Source organism: Manis pentadactyla, chromosome 10 (assembly GCF_030020395.1).
Source record: "Manis pentadactyla isolate mManPen7 chromosome 10, mManPen7.hap1, whole genome shotgun sequence".
NCBI classification, from domain to species: Eukaryota; Metazoa; Chordata; class Mammalia; order Pholidota; family Manidae; genus Manis; species Manis pentadactyla.
The window spans coordinates 21,543,874-21,568,999 of record NC_080028.1 but is presented as its reverse complement, the minus strand read 5'-3'; the positions used below and the strand labels follow the sequence as shown (position 1 = coordinate 21,568,999).

The 25,126-nt window shown below is 36.1% G+C and overlaps 1 protein-coding gene across 6 annotated transcripts in view; it reads left to right on the top strand.

Annotated features, from left to right (window-relative positions):
* Nucleotides 1–25,126, top strand: part of APAF1 (apoptotic peptidase activating factor 1) — a 78,002-nt gene that overhangs the window by 18,694 nt on the left and 34,182 nt on the right. For 4 of the 6 annotated variants that reach the window (XR_008991944.1, XM_057486487.1, XM_057486489.1 and 1 more), the window contains 9 exons: nt 7,347–7,585; nt 7,975–8,142; nt 8,875–9,006; nt 11,250–11,363; nt 11,695–11,879; nt 15,308–15,434; nt 16,370–16,495; nt 18,565–18,696; nt 21,765–21,890. Coding sequence is in view for 5 of the 6 variants with exons in the window: in XM_057486487.1 (XP_057342470.1) it covers nt 7,347–7,585; nt 7,975–8,142; nt 8,875–9,006; nt 11,250–11,363; nt 11,695–11,879; nt 15,308–15,434; nt 16,370–16,495; nt 18,565–18,696; nt 21,765–21,890 (1,349 nt within the window). In the remaining variant the exon portion in view is untranslated. Of the gene's footprint in view, nt 1–7,346; nt 7,586–7,974; nt 8,143–8,874; nt 9,007–11,249; nt 11,364–11,683; nt 11,880–15,307; nt 15,435–16,369; nt 16,496–18,564; nt 18,697–21,764; nt 21,891–25,126 lie in introns of those variants that run through there. The other 2 variants (XM_057486488.1, XM_057486491.1) reach the window with 2 other exon arrangements.

The window sequence follows — 25,126 nt, the reverse complement described above, 5'->3', positions numbered from 1 at the left end:
TCTGCTGCTGTTTTGTTCTGTCAGTTTTGGTTCATTGTTATACTCCACAAATCAGGGAAATCATTTGGTACTTGTCTTTCTCCGCCTGGCTTATTTCACTGAGCATAATATCCTCCAGCTCCATCCATGTTGTTGCAAATAGTAGGATTTGTTTCTTTCTTATGGCTGAAGAGTATTCCGTTGTGTATATGTACCACATCTTCTTTATCCATTCATCTACTGATGGACACTTAGGTTGCCTCCATATCTTGGCTATTGTAAATAGTGCTGCAATAAACATAGGGGTGCATATGTCTTCCTGAATCTGAGAACTCGTATTCTTTGGGTAAATTGCTAGGACTGGAACTCCCGGGTCAAATGATGTTTCCATTTTAGTTTTTTGAGGAACCTCCATATTGCTTTCCATAATGGTTGAACTAGTTTACATTCCCACCAGCAGTGTAGGAGGGTTCCCCTTTCTTTGCATCCTTGCTGGCATCTGTTGTTCTTAGTCTCTTCAATACTGGCCATTCTAACTGGTGTGAGGTGATATCTCATTGTGGTTTTGATTTACATTTCCCTGATAATTAGCGATGTGGAGCATCTTTTCATGTGCCTGTTAGCCATCTGAATTTCTTTTTTGGAGAAGTGTCTGTTCATGTCCTCTGCCCATTTTTTAATAGGGTTATTTGCTTTTTGGTTGTTGAGGCTTGTGAGTTCTTTATGTATTTTGGATATTAACACCTTCTTGGATATGTCGTTTACAAATATATATATATATATATATATATATATATATATAATTAATTAATTTATTTTGTTGTCATTAATATACAATTACATGAAGAATATTATGTTTACTAGGGTCCCCCCTTCACCAAATCCCCCCCCACAAACCCCATTACAGTCACTGTCCATCAGTGTAGTAAGATGCTGTAGAATCACTACTTGTCTTCTCTGTGTTGCACAGCCCTCCCCATACCCCCCCTACATTATACATGCTAATCGCAATGCCCCCTTTCTTTTTCCCCGCCCTTATCCCTCCCTTCCCTCCCTTTCTCCTCAGTCCCTTTCCCTTTGGTAACCGTTAGTCCATTCTTAGGTTCTATGATTCTGCTGCTGTTTTGTTCCTTCACTCTTTCTTTGTTCCTATAGTCTTTGGGTTTGAGGTGAGTCTCTTGTAAGCAGCATAGAGATGGGTCTTACTTTTTTATCCATTCTATTATTCTGTGTCTTTTGATTGGTGCATTCAGTCCATTTACATTTAGGGTGATTATTGAGAGAGATGTACTTATTGCCATTGCAGGCTTTAGATTCGTGGTTGCCAGAGGTTCAAGGTTAGCTTCTTTAGTATCTTACTGTCTAACTTAACTCGCTTATTGAGTTATTTTAAACACTGTCTGGTCATTCTTTATTTTTCTCCCTTCTTATTCCTCCTCCTCTGTTCTTTTTATGTTGGTTGTTTAATTCTGTGCTCTTCTGTGCTTCCTTTAATTGCTTTTGTGGGTAGTTGATTTTTTTTTTTTTGCCTTTAGTTCGTATTTGGTTGGTCTGTTTTCTTTGCTGTGATTTTATTTTCTCTGGTGACATCTATTTAGTCTTAGGAGTGCTCCCATCTAGAGCAGTCCCTCTAAAATACCCTGTAGAGGTGGTTTGTGGGAGGCAAATTCCCTCAACTTTTGCTTGTCTGGGAATTGTTTAATCCATCCTTCATATTTAAATGATAGTCGTGCTGGATACAGTATTCTTGGTTCAAGGCCCTTCTCTTTCATTGCATTAAATATATCATGCCATTCTCTTCTGGCCTGTATTGTTTCTGTTGAGAAGTCTGATGATAGCCTGGTGGGTTTTCCTTTGTAGGTGACCTTTTTCCTCTCTCTAGCTGCCTTTAAAACTCTGTCCTTGTCCTTGATCTTTGCCATTTTAATTATTATGTGTCTTGGTGTTGTCCTCCTTGGGTCCTTTCTGTTGGGAGTTCTGTACACTTCCGTGGTCTGATTGATTATTTCCTCCCCCAGTTTGGGGAAGTTTTCAGCAATTATTTTTTCAAATACACTTTCTATCCCTTTCTCTCTCTCTTCTTCTTCTGGTACCCCTATAATGCGGATATTGTTCCTTTTGGATTGGTCACACAGTTCTCTTAATATTCTTTTATTCCTGGAGATCCTTTTTTCTCTCTCTCTGCATCAGCTTCTATGCGTTCCTGTTCTCTGGTTTCTATTCCATCAATGGCCTCTTGCATCTTATCCATTCTGCTTATAAATCCTTCCAGAGATTGTTTCATTTCTGTAATATCCTTCTGGACATCATCCCTTAGCTCTTGCATATTTCTCTGCAGCTCCATCATCATGGTTATGAGCTTTATTTTTAATTATTTTTCAGGAAGACTGGTTAGGTCTATCTCCTTCTCAGGGTTTGCCTCTGTGATCTTGCTCTGTATCAATTTCTTCTGCCTTTTCATGGTGATAGATATATTTGTGGGGAGCTGGCGTGTATGTTGGGTACGAGAAAGTCCCTTCTTGCCAGTTTGTGGCCTTCCTCTCCTGGGAGAACAGCGGCCTCTAGCGGCTTGTGCTGGGCAGCTGCGTGCACGGGGCTTCTGATCTTGCCCAGCCGCTAATGGAGTTTAGCGCTGCAGTTGCTGTGGGCGTGGCCTGCCTTGGGCTGCTTCTCCAATATGGCGCAGCCGTGTTGGAGGGGAAATGGCTGGGAGGTGCTTTATCTCCATGAGGGGCCTCTGAGCTCCCTGCTGCCCAGAGGGTTAGAGTGCCCAGAGTTCCCCGGGATTCCCAGCTGCTGGACTAAGTGTCCCAGGACGCTTCTGTCCAGCTGTGGGGTCCCTGTCCCTTTAAGACTTTCAAAAAGCACTCGCTTTTTTTTGTCCCAGGGGCGCCAGCTGCGGGGACCCGCTCACAGGTCTTACTGTCCTGTTTCCCTAGTTTCCAGTGCCCCATGCACGCACTGTGTCTGCGCTCTGGTGCGGATGGCTGGGGCTGAGTCTTTAGCAGTCCTGGGCTCCCTCTCCCTCCCCGCTCTGACTCCTCTCCTCCCGCCGGGAGCTGGAGGAAGGGGTGCTCAGGTCCCGCCGGGCTGCGGCTTGTATCTTACCCCCTTCGCGAGGTGCTGGGTTCTCGCTGGTGTGGATGTAGTCTGGCTGTTATCCTGTGTCTTCTGGTCTCTCTTTTAGGATTAGTTGTATTTGTTGTATTTTCAAAAATATATATGGTTTTGGGAGGAGATTGCTGCTGCTCTACTCACGCCACCATCTTGGTTCTCTCCATTTACAAATATATTCTCCCATACTGTAGGATACCTTTTTGTTCTGCTGATGGTGTCCTTTGCTGTACAGAAGCTTTTCAGCTTGATGTAGTCCCATTTGTTTATTTCTGCTTTTGTTTCTCTTGCTTGAGGAGATGTGTTCAGCAAAAAGTTATTCATGTTTATATTCAGGAGATTTTTGCCTATGCTTTCTTCTAAGAGTTTTATGGTTTCATGACTTACATTCAGGTCTTTAATCCATTTTGAGTTTACTTTTGTGTATGGGGTTAGACAATAATCCAGTTTCAGTCTCTTGCATATAGCTGTCCAGCTTTGCCAACACCAGTTGTTGAAAAGGCTGTCATTTCCCCATTGTATATCCATGGATCCTTTATTGTATATTAATTGACCATATATGCTTGGGTTTATATCTGGGCTCTCTATTCTGTTCCATTGGTCTATGGGTCTGTTCTTGTGCCAGTACCAAATTGTCTTGATTACTGTGGCTTTGTAGTAGAGCTTGAAGTTGGGGAGCATAATCCTCCCAGCTTTATTCTTCCTTCTCAGGATTGCTTTGGCTATTCAGGTTCTTTTGTGGTTCCATTTGAACTTTAGAACTATTTGCTCGAGTTTGTTGAAGAATGCTTTTGATATTTTGATAGGGAGTGCATTGCTTTAGGCAAGATGGCCATTTCGATAATATTGATTCTTCCTATCCATTACCATGGGATGTATTTCCATTTATTGGTATCTTCTTTAATTTCTCTCATGAGTGTCTTGTAATTTTCAGGGTATAGGTCGTTCACTTCCTTGGTTAGGTTTATTCCTAGGTATTTTATTCTTTTTGATGCAATTGTGAATAGAATTGTCTTCCTGACTTCTCTTTCTGCTAGTTCATTGTTAGTGTACAAGAATGCAGCAGATTTCTGTGTATTAATTTTGTATCCTAAAACTTTGCTGAATTCAGATATTAGATCTAGTAGTTTTGGAGAAGATTATTTAGGGTTTTTTATGTACAATATCATGGCATCTGCAAACAGTGGCGGTTTAACTTCTTTACCAATCTGGATGCCTTTAATTTCTTTGTGTTGTCTGATTGCCGTGGCTAGGACCTTCAGTATTATGTTGAATAGAAGTGGGGAGAGTGGGCATCCTTGTCTTGTTCCTAACCTTAAAGGAAAAGCTTTCAGCTTCTCGCTGTAAAGTATGATGTTGGCTGTGGGTTTGTCATATTTGGCCTTTATTATGTTGAGTACTTGTCCTCTATATCCATTTTGTGTTGAGAGTTTTTATCATGAATGGATGTTAAATTTTGTCAAATGCTTTTTTGACATCTTTGGAGATAATCATGTGGTTTTTGTCCTTTTTGTTGCTGTGGTGGATGATGCTGATGGATTTTCGAATGTTGTACCATCCTTGCATCCCTGGAATAAATCCTACTTGATCATAATGAATGATCTTTTTGATGAATTTTGAATTTGGTTTGCTAATATTTTGTTGAGTATTTTTGAATCTATGTTCATCATGGATATTGGTCTGTAATTTTCTTTTTTTGTGTAGTGTCTTTGCCTGGTTTTGGTATTAGAGTGATGCTGGCCTCATAGAATTAGTTTGGAAGTATTCCCTCCTCTTCTACTTTTTGGAAAACTTTAAGGAGGAGTATTAGGTCTTCACTAAATGTTTGATAAAATTCAGCGGTGAAACCATCTATCTGGTCCAGGGATTTTGTCCTTAGGTAGTTTTTTTGATTACCATTTCAATTTTGTTACTGGTAATTGGTCTGTTCAGATTTTCTGTTTTCCTGGGTCAGCCTTGGAAGGTTGTATTTTTCTAAGAAGTTGTCCATTTCTTCTAGGTCATCCAGTTAGTTAGCTTATAGTTTTTCATAGTATTCTCTAATAATTCTTTGTATTTCTGCGGTGTCTGTAGTGATTTTTCCTTTCTCATTCCTGATTCTGTTTATGTGTGTAGACTCTTTTTTTTCTTAATAAGTCTGGCTTGGGGTTTATCTATTTTGTTTATTTTCTCAAAGAACCAGCTCCTGCTTTCATTTATTCTTTCTATTGTTTTATTTATTTCTTCTCTAATCTTTATTATGTCCCTCCTTCTACTGACTTTGGGCCTCATTTGTTCTTCTTTTTCTAGTTTTGTTAATTGTGAGTTTAGACTGTTCATATGGGATTGTTCTCTCTTGAGGTAGGCCTGTATTGCAATATACTTCCCTCTAAGCATGGCCTTCACTGTGTCCCACAGATTTTGTGGTGTTGAATTATTGTTGTCATTTGTCTTCATATATTGCTTAATCTCTGTTTTTATTTGGTTGTTGATCCATTGGCTATTTAGGAGCATGTTGTTAAGCCTCCATGTGTTTTTTGGCTTTTTCGTTTTCTTTACATTATTTATTTCTGGTTTTATACCTTTGTAGTCTGAGAAGCTGGTTGGTACAGTTTCAATCTTTTTTTAATTTGCCGAGGCTCTTTTTGTGGCCTAGTATATGATCTGTTCTTGAAAATGTTCCATGTGCACTTGAGAAGAATGTGTATTCTGCTGCTTTTGGGTGTAGAGTTCTGTAGATGTTAGGTCTGTCTGTTGTAATGTGTTGTTCAGTGCCTGTGCCTCCTTACTTATTTTCTGTCTGGTTGATCTGTCCTTTAGAGTGAGTGGAGTGTTGAAGTCTCCTAGAATGAATGCATTGCATTCTGTTTCCTCCTTTAATTCTGTTAGTATTTGATAGGTAAGTGGTCCAGTGTTGGGAGCATAGATATTTATAATGGTTATATCTTCTTGTTGGATTGACCCCTTTATCATTTGTAGTGTCCTTCTTTGTCTCTTGTGACTGTCTTTGGTTTTAGGTCTATTTTGTCTGATACAAGTACTGCAACTCCTACTTTTTTCTCCCTAATAGGTACATGAAATCTTTTTCCATCCTTTCACTTTGAGTCTCTGTATGTCTCTGGGTTTGAAGTGAGTCTCTGGTAGGCAGCATATAGACGTATCTTGTTTTTTTTATCAGTTCAGTGGCTCTGTATCTTTTGATTGGTGAATTCACACCATTTACATTTGGGGTGATTGTTGATAGGTGTAGTTATTGCCATTGCAGGCTTTAGATTCGTGGATACCAAAGGTTCAAGGGTAACTTCCTTACTGTCTAACATTCTAACTTAACTCACTTCGTCTGCTATTACAAACACAATCTAAAGGTTCTTTTTTTTCCCCCTCCTTTTTTTTCCTCCTCCATTCTTTATATATTAGGTATCATGCTCTGTACTCTTTATCTATCCTTTGACTGATTTGGGGAGTAGTTGATTTAATTTTGCATCTGCTTAGTGATTGATTGTTCTACTTTATTTACTGTGGCTTTATTTCATCTGGTAACAGCTATTTAGCCTTAGGAACACTTCCATCTATAACAGTCCCTCAAAATACACTGTAGAGACAGTTTGTGGGAGGTAAATTCTCTCAGCTTTTGCCTAGCTGGAAATTGTTTAATCCCTCCTTCAGAGTTAAATGCTAATCTTGCCGGGTAGAGTATTCTTGGTTTGAGGCCCTTCTGCTTCATTGCATTAAATATTGATTTGTATTCATTTTAAAGGCAATGAGTATCCATTTTGAAACATTTAAAAATGTGTGAAACATGAAGAAGTAGAAATTACCCATAATCTGAAAATTAATACCATCATGAGAGTATATCTCTTTCAGTCTTTAAGGACATATAAAGCTTTGAAAAAAAATTGAAGTTATAATGGTATGCATAATTTTGAATTTGGTCCTTTTTTTGTGTAACAAATCTTGAGCATTTTCCCATGTCATAAATACCTTTTGAAAAAGTTTACCTGTGGCATAATATTGTGGTATACTTTAATTTATCCAGTCATTTCTCTGTTGAGATTTTTCACTATTTTAAATAAATGCTTTATGAATATCTTGAAATATTTCTTACTTCTAATGACTTACTTAAATACCTGAAGTGAATTTTGAAAAATTATGTATATCTTAAGGCTTTGGATAACATGCAGCAGAAATTGTTCCTTAAGAATAAATTGATTCTTAATTTGATGTAGTACTGAAATGAGACAGTATTAACACAGTGATTTTGTTTTTATTTTTAGGATCTCCTCTTGTAGTGTCTTTAATTGGTGCACTTTTGCGTGATTTTCCCAACCGCTGGGCATATTACCTCAGGCAACTTCAGATAAAGCAATTTAAGAGAATAAGGAAATCTTCATCTTATGATTACGAGGCTCTGGATGAAGCCATGTCTATAAGTGTTGACATGCTCAGAGAAGACATCAAAGGTTATTACACAGATCTTTCCATCCTTAAGAAGGATGTTAAGGTGCCTACAAAGGTAATAGAGGGACCAGTAATCCTCATCATTGGGTATTTATTTATGACACGTCATACTGAGAGTATTGTTGCAGAGGACATTGAAAATTTAAGACCTGTGTGGTTGAGGGGAGGGGCTGGAGGGTGTTAAGAGTCCCTCTGCTCTTAGTGTCGTGGGCATGGTGTTGAATACACATGAATTATGTATTTCTTAGTGGTTTTTGTGAAGCTGAAGAACCATTTGACTTTCTCTTTGCTGTCTTGAGGGTAGAAAAGAGCTGCTGCTTATGAAATGGAGCTATTTTTACTCAGGACTTTAAGATATGATTTTTTTTTTGTATGTTAACATCTTGTCTCCAATCCTAGTAATGGTACTTTTGTGGCATATTAAATGCTTAAAATGATTCCTAGGTGTTATGTATTCTCTGGGACATGGAAACTGAAGAAGTGGAAGACATACTACAGGAGTTTGTTAATAAGTCTCTCTTATTCTGTGATCGGAATGGAAATTCATTTTGTTACTATTTACATGATCTTCAAATAGATTTTCTTACAGAGAAGAATTGCAACCAGCTTCAGGTACCTGCTTGTCTGTGCATTTTTTTTTATACTTTTTATTTTGAAATAATTTTAGACTTAAAGAGAAGTTGCAAAATAAGAGTTTTTATGCCTATACATACCCTTCACCTAGCTTCCCCCAATATTTGTATCTTACATAACCGTAATACAGATACCAAAACCAGAAAATTAACATCAATACAGTACTGTTAACTAATCCACAGACTATATTTGAATTTCTCCATCTTTCCCATTAATGTCCTTTTTGTGGTCCAGATCAAATTCAGGATCACGTATTGCATATAATTGTTGTGTGTCCTTAGTTTCCTCAAATCTGTGAAAATAACTCAGCTTTCTTTATCTTTCATGGTCACTTTTGAAGAGTACTAGCCAGTTGTTTTAGCATGCTGTTCCATAGTTTGGGTTTGTTTCATAATTTCTCCTCACTAGATTGAGGTTATAAATTTTTGGCAGCAATCCTGCTGAAGTGATGTTGTGTCCTTCACAGTGTGTCGTATCAGGTTGCTGATGGTGTCGTCTTATTAATAAGTGAGGTTAATGTTAATCACACCATTAAAAGTGGTATCTGGAGCTTCTCCACTGTAAAGTTACAGTTCTTTCCTTTTGTAATTAATAAGTGTCTTGTGGGGAGATACTCTGTACATTCTTAAATAGCTTTGGAAACTGGAATTACTGTGATGCTTAGGTTTTGAAATTGTTTTTGTCCTCTGAAACGTTCTGTTTGGGCTTCAGGACCTGCATAAGAAGTTGATTACTCAGTTCCAGAGACATCACCAGCTACATACTCTTTCACCAGATCAGGAGGACTGCATGTATTGGTATAATTTTCTGGCCTATCACATGGCCAGTGCCAAAATGCACAAAGTAAGAGGACTCATTTAAAAATCATTTTCTTTATCTCACTTTTGTCCTATGTTTAGAATTTTCTTTTTTAGTAAAAATAAGATTATAGCCTATGAAAGTATTTTTGTTTTTGTTACTATTTATATCTGCACTGATTGAAAAAGGTACCCTAGTTACTGTAGTAAGTGAGCCTTCTAAAAATTCACTCTCTTCTTACTAGTAGCTTTCCTATATGGGCAGTATGGATTTGTTTTTAAGCTTTGTGAGGAAATGGAGGATGGGAAAGTATATTCATTCATTCAACAAAGATTAATTGAGTGCCTGTTAAGTACTCATATTGCTCTTCATTATGAAGATATACCTCCCCCAGGCACAAAGACCCTGCTCTCATTGAGCTTACATTCTGCAGGACCTATAAATTTATGCTGTCAGAGGGTAGTAAGTGCTGAGAAGAATTAAAAAGTGTGGGAGAAGAAAGAAAGTGATGCTGTAGGGACAGAATTGTTATGGTTTGTTGATGGATTTGATGCACATTACAAAGTCCAACCCTGTGCGATGGAAAGGGTGGAGTTCTTGTGAACTGAGATGGGGACGACTGGGTAGGACAAGTATTTTTTTGGAAGTATTGAGTATTGAGTGGATAATTGGATATATGAATCTGGGGTTTCTGGGGGAAAATCATGGACTACAGGTAAAATTTGGGAATCATCAGCACATAGATGGTATTTGAAGTCATGACTGCCAGAAAACTACTCAAAATGTTAACATTTTGGAAAACCATATGTACTTTGAACAATTTTTCTATGCTTAGGTAATTCTCTCTTGGTTAAAAAAATGGTGTATTGTTGTAGCCTGTTCTTTTCACCTAGCAGAATATAGTTTATGTTTAATAACCTACATTGGAATGAAGGTATTCCAATAAATATTTGTGCCTTTATTTACTTAACTGTTGAACATTTAGGTTGTTTTCATTTTTTTGCCCTTAGGATGCTGTAGTGAACATTCTTGTCTGTCTTTTCACCTATATTATTTCCTTTAAAAACTACTTGAAGTGGAATTACTGGGTCAATGCACCTTTTAAAAACTTACGATGTGTGTGATAGTGTGGCAGGATTCAGTTTCTTCTCACTTTTTTAGCCTTTTTTTCTGATTTTTAGAGGTAATGGTTTAGTTTCATTGAAAACATTTAGAAAAAAATGAAAAGAAGGAAGTGAAGATCACAACCATTGCTAATACTTTGGGGTATAGTTTTCTAAGTCATTTTGGCTGCTTGGATACACACACTGTTCTTTAAAATCAAAGTTGAATTGTAGTATAAATAGAGTAGTATATCTTATTTTTTCCCACTTAATTGTATTTCATGGCCATCTTTTTATGTCAGTTTATATGGACTGACATAATTTTTAAAGGTGCATACTGTTTTCATTGTCTGTTGGCCAATTGTTTAAGCATACTTATCTGATTATTTTCTTAAGACACATTTTTATAAGTGTAATTTCTGGGCCAAATGGTGTGTAAAATTTTAATTCTAATACAGACTACCAAACTGATTTCTAGAAGGGTACTCTGATAGACATCCCTACCAACAGTGTACAAGTCTGTTTGTTCTTGATTCTAGCTAATACCCTTTTCACTCCTTTTAGTCTTTAGAAATTTGTTATTAAAAATGTTAAATCTTTGTTGTTTCACTTTGATTACTGGTGAGGTTTTTGGCCATTTGTACTTTTTATTTTGTGAAGTGGCTCTCATCCGTTGCCTTTACCTATTTTTCTTTTGGGGTGTTTATCTTATTTTATTAGAATTTTCTATAAAAAATAATATTAAGCCCTCATCTATTAGATGTGTTGTTAATAAACATTTTTTTCCTGGTTTATTCTTGTCTTAATTTTATTTACATTGTATCCTACTTATTGAAGATTTGATTCTTTATGTAGTTAAATTCACCACTGTTTTTCTTTTTGGTATTTTGCTTTGGTGTCATGTTTACAAAAGTTTCTGTCACCTCAGGGTTACAGAAATATTTATCTATGTCTTCCAGTATTGAGGTTTTCTACTTTATTTTTAAGTCTTTAATCCAACTGAAATTTATTTTGAGTTAAGGTGTGTGGCCCATTTTGTTTTTTTGGAACTATTCCTTTTCAATGCTTCCTTGTCCTTAAGTTATAGATACCTGCTAAGTTTTTCTTGGTATTGTTAGTATAATAATTGAAGACTCAAAATTCTTTTTTAACAGTGCTCCTCATCTTACTTTTTTTTTCTTAAAGGAACTTTGTGCTCTGATGTTTTCCCTGGATTGGATTAAAGCAAAAACAGAACTTGTAGGCCCTGCTCATCTGATTCATGAATTTGTGGAATATAGGCATATATTGGATGAAAAGGTATTACATTAATGTAGAAAATAAGTCCTTAAAGGACATCTCATTTTGATATTTAATTCTAGGTTTAGTAGTAAGGATGGCAGGATAGAAGGGGCAAAGTGGTTTTTTTTTTTTTTTAAAGGTGTTAAGAAAGTACTATTTTCTTGATAATGAGACTTTTATCATCTTCTTAAAAGTCTGAAGAGGGTCACTATATATTTGTTATCTAAATGGTTGACTTTAATTTTAACTCATATTTCATTTAAGTCTTTAATGTGACAAGATCACAGAAACAGAAAAATGTTAGATCTGGCTCTGGTTATGTTTCTAAGAGATTTCAGTTTGTTCATAGGAGTGTGCAGTGTGTGAGAATTTCCAAGAGTTTTTATCTTTAAATGGACATCTTCTTGGACGACAGCCATTTCCTAATATTGTACAACTGGGTCTCTGTGAACCGGAAACTTCAGAAGTTTATCAGCAAGCCAAGCTGAGGGCCAAGCAGGAGGTCGATAACGGAATGCTTTACCTGGAGTGGATGTAAGTAGGTTAGGGGAGAAACCAAACAGAGCAGAGTGCTAACTATGTCATTATTTTTCAGGTAGTGTAAAGTTCATTCCAGGAGGATATAACTCCTTTGGAAAGGGTTGGAACTTTTAATAAGTATTCTTACTTACTGAAAAGTTCTAGAGAAGTAAGCATAGGAGAAATAAGATTTTCAAAGAGTCCACAGAGATAGATGCTTTCTATAAGGCATTTGGACAAATAGTCCTAAATATTAGTACCAAATGCTTTACCTATTCTAATACAGTGTATTAGTGAAGAGCATGAGCTTTGAAGCCACAAACCAGGTTTGATTCTCAATTCTAAAACCTGATAGTTTTGTGATTTTGAACAAGCTACAGGTTATTCTCCTTTCTCGTATGTCAAATAGAGATAATAATCTTTGAGGTGTTATTTTTGTGAATATTTAAATGAGTTGCTGGTTATAAGTTGATTTTTGCCTTTCACGAGCCCTTTATTAAACTTCTACTGAATCTTGATTCTTCTTCTAACTCTTGTTCAGTTTTCTCTTACCTTGATTTTATCAATTAGTAAAGGGAAAGGGTAAACTGCCATCTTTTTAATGCCTGTTATATACTTTATGCTCACATATATTACCCATTTTATCTTCACAACAACTTTATAAGGTAAATACTATTTGCCACATTTTACAGATGAGAAAATTGAGGCAGAGAGGTTGAGACTTTGACTAAGCTCCTGTGGCTTGTTGAATGGGATTTAAACCCTCGGTCTGTCTAGCTTTATTTTCTATGCTCTTTCTATATGTCATGCTTCTCTTATTGCTAGAAATAATAAATATGAATGGTTGTCTTTTCACATGTATAATTTATATCAAAATTGAACTCTAGGTTGAGATCTGTGATAGTTATAGCCCTGGACCCTTTTTCCAAATAAATCAGGTTGCTATGGGTGATTTCCCTAATTCGGTTTTGTTGTACAAACATTTGAGTTTTTCTGTTGTGCTAAGCACTGTTAGTAGGTTCTAAAGCTCTCCCCAAGGAGCTCAAAATCTAGTAGTAAAGAAAAAAATTTAAGCAAATAATTAAAATATAATGTGATAAGTACAACAATAGAAGTATGTATAAAATAGAAGTAAGATTGAGAAATGGGTTCTTGGTTTCCAAGAAATTAACTTGGATAGGTGAGGAATTCTGGGGAAGTCCCATGAGGGAGGGAGTTAAAACAGTTTTTTAAATTTAAAATTAAATTTTCATTTTTTGTTGGTTTTATTTTTATTTTACATTAATCTGTTTCTGATTTAAAAAATCAAGTAATAGAGGGATATAAAATGAAAAGTCAAAGGCTCCCTACCTTCCCACTTCTCAGAGTTAACCATTCTCTAATACTTTCTTGGGAAGAAGTTTACTCTCCCTGGAAAGCAGCCCCCTTGCTCTCTGAAGCTGGGTCACTTGTTTACTCCATATCATAGCATTGTGTCACTTTATGTCTTTTTATTTGTTTTTTCTCTTTTACTGGTCCATACATTCTTAGTATAGAATAGTTAGGAGGTTAAAGTAACAGACTTTATTTGGCTCTAGATTGCCTGGGTTTGAAACTCAGTCCTGGTATTTATTAGTTGTATATAACTAGGGAAAATAATTCAACTTCTCACTTACGAAGTACTATTTCATAGCACTGTTGTGAGGATTAAATGAGTGTGTGTGTGTGTGTGTGTGTGTGTGTGTGTATAAACATACACACATAGAGTACTTAGAATAGTACCTAGTTCATAGAAAGTGCTCAGTTAATATTAGTTGTTGTCAAGAATAGCATTTAGCATTTTGCCTGGTCCATATCGTTGGTATTCAGTAGATCTGTAGAAGATTGACTGAATTCATGTTTTAGTTCGTGGCTGAAATAGAATGTTAATACTTGGTCTGATAATAAAATGGGCATGGACTTAGTTTTTATTATTATGAGTTGCTGAGTTTGTTATTTTTGTTTGTTTCTTTTTTTTCTATCCATTGCATTTCAACCTGTGATATTCTCTCATAGAATGTTTATTCATAATTGTATTTTTAATTGGATTTGGTCAGGTCATTCAAAAAATGCTCCATTTCAGTACTAGAAATAACTTTTTTTTTGTAGAAAGGTTTAGATTAATATAAGCTTAAATTTAACTGAGTTTCAGCTTTCAAAGAAATTGTTCATTCATTCACTTATTTCTCTAATACTTTTTATCAATCAACTACAGGGCCATCATTGTGACAGATCACTTTCTGACTTTGGGGAATTGAGTAGATAGATCAGGAGGGAAGAAAGGGTATTTTTACTCTGATTTTCTGAATTTTTCTGGTGACTTATCTGTTTTTCTTCCAAGTTCTCATTACTCTAGTTGTTATAGTTTGTTTTATTGATTCTAGTAAAGTATACTAGAATTTTTACTTTATTACTAATATTACTAGACAAAGACTCGGTCTGATTTAACTTTGTGTTCCCTTTTCTCAGCTGTCTTGTATGTAGTTCCTTTTTTTAAAGAATAGTAACAATGGCATCCTCATGTGCCAGGTGGTGTTTAGAGCTGGTATTATTACTTCAGTTTTACATACAAGGACATCGAAACTTACTAGGTTAGCTAATATGCCTAAAGTGGATGAACCTAATAACTAGTAGAAGTAGGGTTGCACTTGTAGGTTTATTTGACAACCTTTGATTCTTAAAATAAGCATGATACCATTTAAAATATTAACTTGTACTCAAAGTGACTGGGTGTATATATGTGAAATTATGACACTGTTTTAGTACTTTACCGTTTTGAGTATATGTTACATTCCTTTACCCTTTAGCTCATGAGAAATAATATCTGTATTATATTATATACTAGTGGAATAGTTAGTATTCATTAGATTAAGACACAGAAAATAGTATTCATTAGATTAAGATACAATGAAATTATTGCCTGAATAATCTATTGTCTGAATAATTGCAGTTACAAAAGAGTAGTTTTAAAGTATATCATCGTAACGGTGGGTGTGTTGTCATACTTTAATTAGGAATTGAGCTTCATTTGGCTGTGGCTTCTTTCCTGTTAAAAAGATGGAGTTTTTTTTAGGATATCTTTACATAATGTTTACTCTGCACATGATATTATTTAATGTATCAAAGGAAAATAGAAAGCAACATATATTTTATTAACTAGATTTCTTCTAACATACTGACATTTGCGACACATGAGAGGCTGCTTGATATAGAGCAGCATTTCTCTTAAAATGCAGCTTCTGTTTTATATTATGCTTTTTTCTTCAGGTGACCTCTGCTGTCATTTGCATGTTGGTGTTTAATTTTAAGAAATTTGTATTTTTGGAATATAGCTATGTTAAAAGACAGTTTACTTTATTACTGGAAGGAAGTGTTACTTTTATTGTCATTTATTGGGTTTTTGTTCACTTTTTCCTTGTATGTAGAAACAAAAAAAACATCAAGAACCTTTCCCGCTTAGTTGTTCGCCCCCATACAGATGCTGTTTACCATGCTTGCTTTTCTAAGGATGGTCAAAAGATAGCCTCTTGTGGAGCTGATAAAACCTTACAGGTAAAATGTATCTCTTGAGAAAATTTGATGGGGTGTACTCAGTACTGTGCATGTCAGAATATATTTCAATCCTAAAATTCAAGAAAATTGCACATTAGAAATAGAGAAATCTAAATCTCTTGAACATTTTATGAACACTTTCTCTAGGGATTTAAAAGGTATGGTTGTGTGTTTTCATAATTCTGAACTTGCTAGTTGCCTTTTACCCTAGCAGTTATGTGTGCTCATCCATGAGCCAGCTAAAGGTAGTGAGGAGATCATAATTGTTAAAAAATGTAAGTACTTCATAGCAGAGCGAAAGGGCTTTGATGAAAAATGCTGATTAAGTAAAATACTTGTTTTATCACAGGCTCAGGCATGTATTTCTGACTGTCAGTGGGAGTTGTACTAGATTATTTCCTAATGTGCTTGAAATAATGTCCATTAAGTTTTCATTTGTTTTCAGAAAATATGAACAAGTGCTTTTCTTTAAATTTGTACTCCACCTTTTGATTTTGAAGGAAATAGGTTCAAATTAGTTAAAACTATTTTATCTAGGATAACTTTAGTCTTTGCAAGATTATGACTATAAACCTTATTTCTATATGTGTCCTTTATTACTAATATTACTAATTTTTGCTTTTGAGCCCCAGAAAGAATATTGAATAAAATGTTATCTCTTTGATTGTTAAAAATTTGTCAGATGACTCTCAAGAACTGAAGCTATACGCTGCTAGTTCTCTTTATTGATATTACAAACATTTCACAATGGGTAGTTCTCTATTTATATTAAGGCATACAAATTCTGACAGAATTTGCAATTTTTCAGGTGATTTTGCCAAGGTTTATTTCTATTGCATAATTACACTCGTTAAGATCTTTTAAAAAAGGATTTTTATTGGATTATATCCCAAAGTTAAGTGGGTTATAATAAGACAAGTTTGTTGCTTGTGCAGGTGTTCAAAGCTGAAACAGGAGAGAAACTTCTAGAAATCCATGCTCATGAGGATGAAGTGCTTTGCTGTGCATTCTCTTCAGATGACAGATTTATAGCAACCTGCTCAGTGGATAAAAAAGTGAAGGTAGGGAAATATTTTTCTTTTGAGTTGTAATTACCGCAGAATTCATTTTCTTTTTCCATAGTAGAGGCACTAGGATAAGTAGACTGTTGCCTACTGATACGCTAACTTGAGGCAAACCATTTTTTATCCATTGTAAATTAACACAGTCTGGAAATCCTTTTTATCTTTTTTTAAAGCACCAGCAAAAATGCCTAGGTTGATCAGCCTGAGATATTTGCCAGGCAACTGGGAAAAACAATTACAAATTAGTAAAACTGTCTGCTATTTATTGACAGGTTCTGTGGGTTAAATACCAGTTGAAATCTTTGAGTGCATTGTGATTGGATGTGTTGCTGCACAGAATTATTGTCTGAGATCAGATTCTTCTTCTAAAGTATGTAATTTATGAAACGCAACCCCAATTTTTTTTCCCCCTCTCTGAACTGGCTTACATTCAGTGCAAAACCAGATGGATGAAGAAACTTACAATTAGGTTACTAGTCTAAAAAGTAAACAGAAAAAATAAGCACATACTAATTTTTTGTTAGTTATTCTTTCTTGTCTCTTATCTCTAGATTTAGCTTTTTTAGAGAGAGCAATTCTATGGAATTTAAGAGAAACCGAAGTCTAAGAGAATGTTTTATCTGATAATGGGGGGGAACCTCACTTCAGATTTTTTTCAGAGTGGTTGTGGAGTGCTGAATCTGGCTAGGTGAGGTGGACCTCAGTGGACCTGGGAACAAGAAAGTTGGCTTAGGAGTTTTACTGGAGTTTGCACCCACTTGAAGAGGGCTTTGGAGGGTCCAGACAAACTGAGAGCTCAGAAGAATCTACCTCTTGATGCACTGGACTCTATAGGTGGCTTTAAAACCAATCAGTTAATTCACTCTGTAGCCCCTACTTTGAATTGAACTTGGAGTTGGCCATTCGGTGCAGTTTGAAGTCAGAGCTATGTGGGGTAAAGGAAATGCTGTACTGAGTTTCTGTTTTCTAAGCACTTCAAATATAAAGCAGAAGGCAGAGATACCTATTAAAGAACTTCAAAATAAAATAAACTCTTTGGACCTCTGGGGAGTGCTTTGATAAGACAAAAAGAAAATTCTCTGGGAGGGACATTAGTACCTCTAAGAAGTTCATAGCCTAGTAAAGCTTCATTAGGTAATTTGTTTGTTTTGTTTATTAGTTGGAACAGACTGCTTAATTATCTTAACATAACTAGAATGATTACTTTTTATTGAGAATTTAATACTGCTTGAGGCTTTATACTACAAACTTTTTTTATGTTATCAATTTTTCGTAGCAACTTGCAAAGTAAGTATTCATCACATTTTACAGATGTGGAAACAGGTTCAGAGATGGAGTCATTTGCCCAAGCTCACATCAACTAATAACTAGTGGAGCCAGGGTTAAAGCTAGGTTGCCCTTAGAATCTAAAGCCTTTAACTTTTTCACTGAGCCATCTGCCTTTACTTATTAATTGGTATCTCGAGGTCAGTAAAACACTTACCATGCCCTTAACCTCATTTGATACTTTGAATTGTGTAGGACAGGTGTAAGTATCCCCATTTTACAGAGGAGGGAACTGAGATACAGGTAAATTAAGGGCTTAACCAGGGACACACAATTGTAAGTGACAAAGCCAGGCCTGGACTTAATCCTTCCTATCTGAAGTCCATTATTCCATCTCCTTTACAGAACCTCTCTGTCTGCTGTCATTTGTATGAACATGTGAAATCTTGCCCTTGAAGAATGTAGTGTTTTCATGAGATTCTAATTATGCTATAGAAAAACACATGTATAATTGTTGAGTTACTATGTTGTTTACCTGAAATCAGTATAATACTGTATATTAACTATCCTTCAGTAAAAAAAAAAAGTAAACAGTAACAAAAACATCTCAGCAAAATACTAACATATTTTAGGGAAGAGGGAGGTATTCCTTAGCGAAATGTCCGACTGGTAAAATCTGCCAGGCAGGATGGATAGCATCCACAGACAGCTCACATTTGCTTTGCCCCTCTGTTCTTCCTTTGAAAGTAAGAGATTGTCATAACTTTTATTTTCTCTATTCTCTTTGTAACCCAAACAAGATTTGGAATTATATGACTGGGGAACTAGTACATACCTATGATGAGCATTCAGAGCAAGTCAACTGCTGCCACTTCACAAACAACAGTCATCACCTTCTTTTAGCCACTGGGTCAAATGACCACTTACTCAAAGTAAGTATGGGTAATGAGAATTATGTAGATAAATTTGATAGGTGCAGCAGAACATCTCCTTTTCTTTTCTTATTATTAATCAGGGTTCTTTTGGTTGAAGTGATAGAGACATTCATAGTAGCTTAAACAAACAAGAAAAAGGATATTATTGGCACATGTAATTGAAAAGTCTTGAGGGACCATGGCTTCAGGCATAGCTGAATTATGTTTTTGGGCTCCAACTCTCTGTCCATCTCTAGACTCTGTTTCCTTCTTTGTTGATTTGGTCATGTTCTCTCGGTGTGGCAGGAAGTACGGCTGTCTCTAGCTCCAGGCTTACCTGGGTCTTGCAGCTCCTAATCACAGAAGAAGTGAAACTTGCTGTTTTCCAAATCCCATAGATTCAATTTTAGAGAAGACTCTGACTTGGTTTGGGTTACATGCTCATTGCTAAATAACGCTAGTGGCCAGTAGGATGGAATCCTTGGATTGGTTAACAAGTTTAGCCATGTAGAAATGGGACAAATCAGGTGAAGTCTAGTCTATCTGAATTATAAGTGGGGGGCTTGATTCAAACAGAGAGGTTCTATTATCAGAAGAAGGAAAGAAACAGTGTGCTGATAGGAAAAAAAGAAACATACAAAAAATAGTGTTCATTACATGTTTGATAATATTTTATAATACAAATTATAAAATATTTTTTAATCTTGTTTGTGGCATCTTGAAGATAGATAAAGTTTTCTGAGGTTTCAGAAAAATCTAACTTCTTTTGGACTATTTTTTGGTTTGGTTTCTGCCCTTTCTTAATGTCACACCGTCTTTGCAGTGGAACATTGTATTTTGTGGAGGGGTGGGCAGAACTTTTCAGTTTAGAAAATCTCATAGAGTCTATTTTGACATTTAAATAAGCTATTTAAGAAAATATAGAAAACTTTGAAAATTATACCTCCCCTCCCCTCCTCTCCCAACACACACATACACACACACACACTCTCTCTCTCTCTCTCTCTCTCTCTCTCTCTCTCTCTCTCTCTCTCTCTCTCACTTACTTACTTACTTGCAGGAACCTTAATCTTTATCTTACTTTTTCTCCAAAAGAAAACGTAAATATATGCTACCTATGGCAAAGAGATAACACACACACACCTTGCAGGAACCTTAATCTTTATCTTATTCTTTCTCCAAAAGAAAACTTAAATATATGCTAACTATGTAGAAGAGATAAAGCCCATTGGCTCTGGTGGAGGTGGGGGTATGGGCTTACATTTCTACTCTATCTCTTGTTCCCTCTCTTGACCCTCCCCCCACCCCCACATAGTGCCTTTCATGCATGATTCTGGAATCCCTAGGGCCTTAGAGAGCAAATTTGAAAACACTGGATTGGATCAAAGTAACAGCCTAATGTAGTAACATAAAATTAACTCAGTTATAGTCCACTTTTACGCAGAAAAGCTTTACCCTATTGAATAAACCCACCTCCAAAGAGACTATTGTACTATTTTCAGGAAAGCTTGCTTTATTTGAATAAACCTACCTCTAAAAAAAGACTTCTGTAGTGTTCTGTAGTGTTTATGACTAATCTTTGATGTTTCTTCTTCATTTGTGTAGTGAAGAAGTTTATATTTCCTGCTTTTAAATACAGACAAAAACCTCTAAGATGTGGTAATGGGATATTGGTTAGTCAACAGTTTTCATTAAGGGCAAGTTTTACTTTAAGATCTGCCATACTGTACTTGCCATTACCATGAGGCCATTACTAGTAGAAGCTCACTTCTGCGATTCTTGAACTGAGAGAAACCAGTGAAACTATGTAAATCCGAAGTCCCCATGTAATTTGCCATATCAGAAGAATTAGGTTTACCTAAGACTGGGATAAAGAAGCCAAGGATGGAGATGGACTTACCTCACTTATTGATCATTTTCAAAGGATTTTTACCAAGATTAATTTTTGGCGGATGAATTTCTTCTGTGTTAATCTAGTAAGCTTAAATCACGGGAGATGGCTGTAGCACCTTTTAATCTACAATTTTTATACTTTTCAAACATATTCAAAAGGAGAGAGTACAATAGTGAACTCCTATGATATCCATTGTCCAGCTCCAACAGTTACCAGTGTTTTGCCAATCTTATTTTATTCCCCACTGCGGCCACCCATTTTTTTGACTAGAGCATGTTACAGCAAACCAGATATTATGTCGTTTCTCCCACAATACCTCAGCATGCATCTCTAAGGTCTTAACATTGGGACCATGCCATTATCACAGCTAACATAATAAACAGTAATTTTGTAATATACCTGGTCCATGTTTACTTTTCCCCATTAGTCTCAAGACATAACTTTCTACCATAAGGTTTATTAGAATCAGAACCCAAACTTCAGGTGGCATTTGGTTGTTATGGCTCTTAAGTCTCTTTTATACTGTAAAAGTTCCCCTTCTCCTCTGCCTCTATATTTATGCCATTGATTTATTAGAGAAATTGACTCATGTGTCCTGTGGAATGTCCTACATTCTGGATTTGGTTGGTTGTTTCCTGGAAGTGTTGTTTAACTAGTTCTTCTAGTCCCTTATGTTTCCTGTCAAATATATTTATATCTATCTTTGTTATCTTTGCATTTTTTTGAGTCATTTTTTAAGAGCATAAATAGGTTTTAGCCTACTTACTAGACTCAAGGTTTGCATTGGGAAATCTTAGAAATGACCCTTTTTAGGGTTGGGTAATCTATCACTTAAAAAATTTGGGGACAATTTATTTTATATACTACTCGTTGTAGAGCTGAGTAAAATAATAACTATTTAAATGACTTTGTTAAAATAAGCAGTAATTGCCTAGTTATTTAGTGCTCAGACTAAAAGCGTAGGTAAACCTTTGAGTCGATTAGTAGGTTTAGGTGCTGATCTAAGGGTCATCCAAGTACTCTGTTAATCAGAAGTTCACCCTTGAGTTTGACAACTTTGTGTTACTATGAATTAAAATCTTTCTGTAACTGAAAAAGCTTAAGCGGGAGGGAAGGAAGAACTTTAAATGAGTTCTAATTTTTCCTCATTCAGTACTAGTTTTTTAGTTATCTTTTTATCTTTCTCACATAGCTCTGGGATTTGAATCAAAAACATTGTCGAAATACCTTGTTTGGCCATACAAATTCAGTCATTCACTGCAGATTTTCACCAGATGATAAGCTTCTGGCTAGTTGTTCAGCTGATGGAACATTAAAGGTATGCTTTTGTTCATCATTAAATGGATTATAATTTTATGGTCTTATGATTTAGTTATGGAACTAGGTTTGTTTTTCACATTTCTGTAGAAAACGCTTTTTAAGTACTGTATTAAAAATTGTGGTACAGCTAGGCTTATCCGGTGCACATCGGAGGCTCTTCACCACCTTCATCATTCTGCCACCTCTGTTCCTATGGAATTTGTTTCTTTCAGCCGCCACACATTAATTGTCTGTTCTAGGCAAGGTAATTTTGGGGGCTTATTTCGGCTACTGTTCCTATATGTATGTATCATTAGTCTTTCTTGGAATTTTTTTTTTTTTTTGCCTCCAATTCCCTTGTCCATATTTTTTAATGACCCTTAAAACTTTATGCAAAGCTTTCTTCAGAAAGTGTTCTCTTACAAATCCATCCATCTGGTTCTGAGTCATTCTATCTACCTACCTATTTGCCCACTACCTACTGATCTACCTGCCTGTGTCTGTATACATAGATAGAGACTGCTCAGTTTGTCTTCTGATTTCCACTTGTAAATGTGCAGTTCAGTCATTTTCATGTGTCTTTTATCTCTTCGATAAGGTTGAATATAGGTTTATGATCTGTAGAGACCATGTTTTCTTCTTGTTGTATCTATCTGAAGTTCATAATACTGAATTGTACACAAAATGGCACTCAGTAAATTTTCTTGACATATACTTCTTTCAGAGAAATACTTGAACCCTCCTGGGCACTATTTTGTTTGTTAGGATTGTTAGAGGAGGAGATTTGTTAATGCTAATAGGTGACTTCTCAATTACAGTAAGGTGAAGACTTTTGATGCTGATCCTTTGGTTGAATCTTTGATCTCTCTGTGTTGGCTGAAAACTCTTTTTTGTGTAAATTTCTTGAGGGAATCTAGAAACCCTCTCTGGGTAGGTTTCTACTTTATACAATTTCCTAGCTGTTGGTAGATGTTGGGAGCTTTCTTAGTAGAATATTTAAGTAAATGGTTTTGGCCTCTATGTAATCTACAGGCACAAATATCTGTTTCCTTTAGGATGACAAGGATCAGAGGTTTTGCAGAATACCCTTGGATAAGTTAAGGCAATCCTCTTCTGAGAGAATCTTTCAGTCCTAGGAGCCTATTATTTCTTTTCTTTTTTTTTTTAAGGAAAAAATTTGTCTCCAGCATTATTGAGGTATCATTGATACATAACATGGTGTAAGCATAAGGTGTGCAGTGTGATGATTTGAAACTCGTATATATTGTGAAATGCTTAGCACAATAAGGTTAACACATCCTTCACCTCATAAAATTACCATTTTTGTTGTCGTAATGCTGAGAACACTTAAGATCTACTCTCAAAGTAATGTTCAATTATATAAAATAGTGTTGTTAACTATAGTCACCATGCTGTACATTAGATCCCTGGGACTTGTGTCTCCTATAACTGGAAGTTTGTACCCTCAGACCAGCATCTCCTCATTTCCAACAGCCCTCAGCCCCTGGCAACCACTATTCTTCTCTTTGCTTCTACACTTAGGCGACATCATATAGTATTTGTCTTTCTCTGTCTGACTTACTTCACTTAGCACAATGCCTTCAGGATCCACACATACGTTGCAATATTAGGATTTCTTTATTTTTTTATGGCTGAATAATATACCCCGGTGTGTGTGTGTGCACACATATATGTATATATGTACCATATTTTCTTTCTTTTTTTAATTATCTTTCGGTTTATATTGTTAAATTCTCTATAGTTTTTTATGTTACCATTCAACACTTAGACTAACTCTTGTCCCTGAGCTGTTGGGCCATCATTTTCTGCCTCTCCTTTACTGTTACTCTCCCACTAAGCCCATTATTTTTCACTAAGTGAATGACTTCGGAGGAAGGCATTTTATATCTTAAGCCAAGTTCTCCTTCCATCTTATATCTATTTTGAATTCCAAATTCTGGAAAGATTTCATTATCCTTAAGATTATTCTATTATTATTAGGTTGCTTAATGTTCAAGAAAGTAGTGAAGCCAGGCCATTTATCTGTTACACAAATTTGATTAATCTTTCCAACTCCACGGGGCCTTCTTGGATGCCAGGCTGTGGTCTGTTCCCCCTGATTGAACTGTTCTCACCATAGTGCCTGTTCCAAACCTTTGATGTTCTTGAGCCCCCCCACTCCCCGTCACTGCATCCCTCTCATTCTCTAGAGATGACCTTATGTCATACCTATCCAGGGGGTTGATATATCCCACTAGCCCCCCACCACAAGTCCCCTCAAAAATGGCCATGGAAGCCCCCTACTCCCTTCATTTTTCCTCATCTCAGTGCTTAGAAAGTCCCCTATTTGTGCCTGCTGTTCCTGTTATTCCGTCTTTGCTTAGCACCTTACTTCATTATTTCTTCTTTCCCTTTGCATCTTTAGCTTTTCTCCTCCTCTGGATCCTTTCCCACAGCCTACAGATAGACTTGGGCCTCCTTAAGCCATGTAAGGCCAAAAAAGTGAAAAACCTTTGATTCTTTCTAGATTGTGTTGGTCTCTGAAATAGTCATTCTGTTTTTCTCTTTCCTTTATGACTAGGCTCTGAGGTCACCTATACCTGCCTCCATTTCTGGACTGTTCACTTATTATTTTTAACCCTTTTTAGCCTGGTCCTACCTTCCCTGAATTCCCTTGCAGAGTGTAAGGTCCAGTTTTATTTTTACTCTCTGTTTTTTTTGTTGTATAGTTTAAAGCTCTTTGGATTAGTGTGGAATCTGGTATTTTTCTTTATCCAATCTGTATATTCTTTTTATTGTGTTACCAGTGTATAGTCCTCCATTAGCCACCTGTACTTCCTTTTTGAAACACTCCTCATTTGACATCAGTTTTCTTGTTTCTCCTCTTAACTCTCTAATCCCATCTTTTTTTGTTTTTATTAAAGCATCATTGATATACAATCTTATGAGGGTTTCATGTAAACAACACAGTGGTTTCAACATTCACCCATTTTATCAAGTCCTCACACCCTCCATTTAGGTCACGGTCAGCTTTCTAATGCTGTCTTTAACTCTCCTGCCCATGAATATGGCACTTCCTCAAGCATTCCAGCCCTGACTACCACCGCCATCACCTTTTCCATTCAGTCTCAGAGCTTCAACTCTCATCTCTTCTGTGATTGACCTTCAGGTGTGTTCTCTACAGCCCTCAATGCTCTTATGCTGTTATGTCCTGCATCTCTAACTGCCTGTTAGTTGTCACTTAGATAATACACT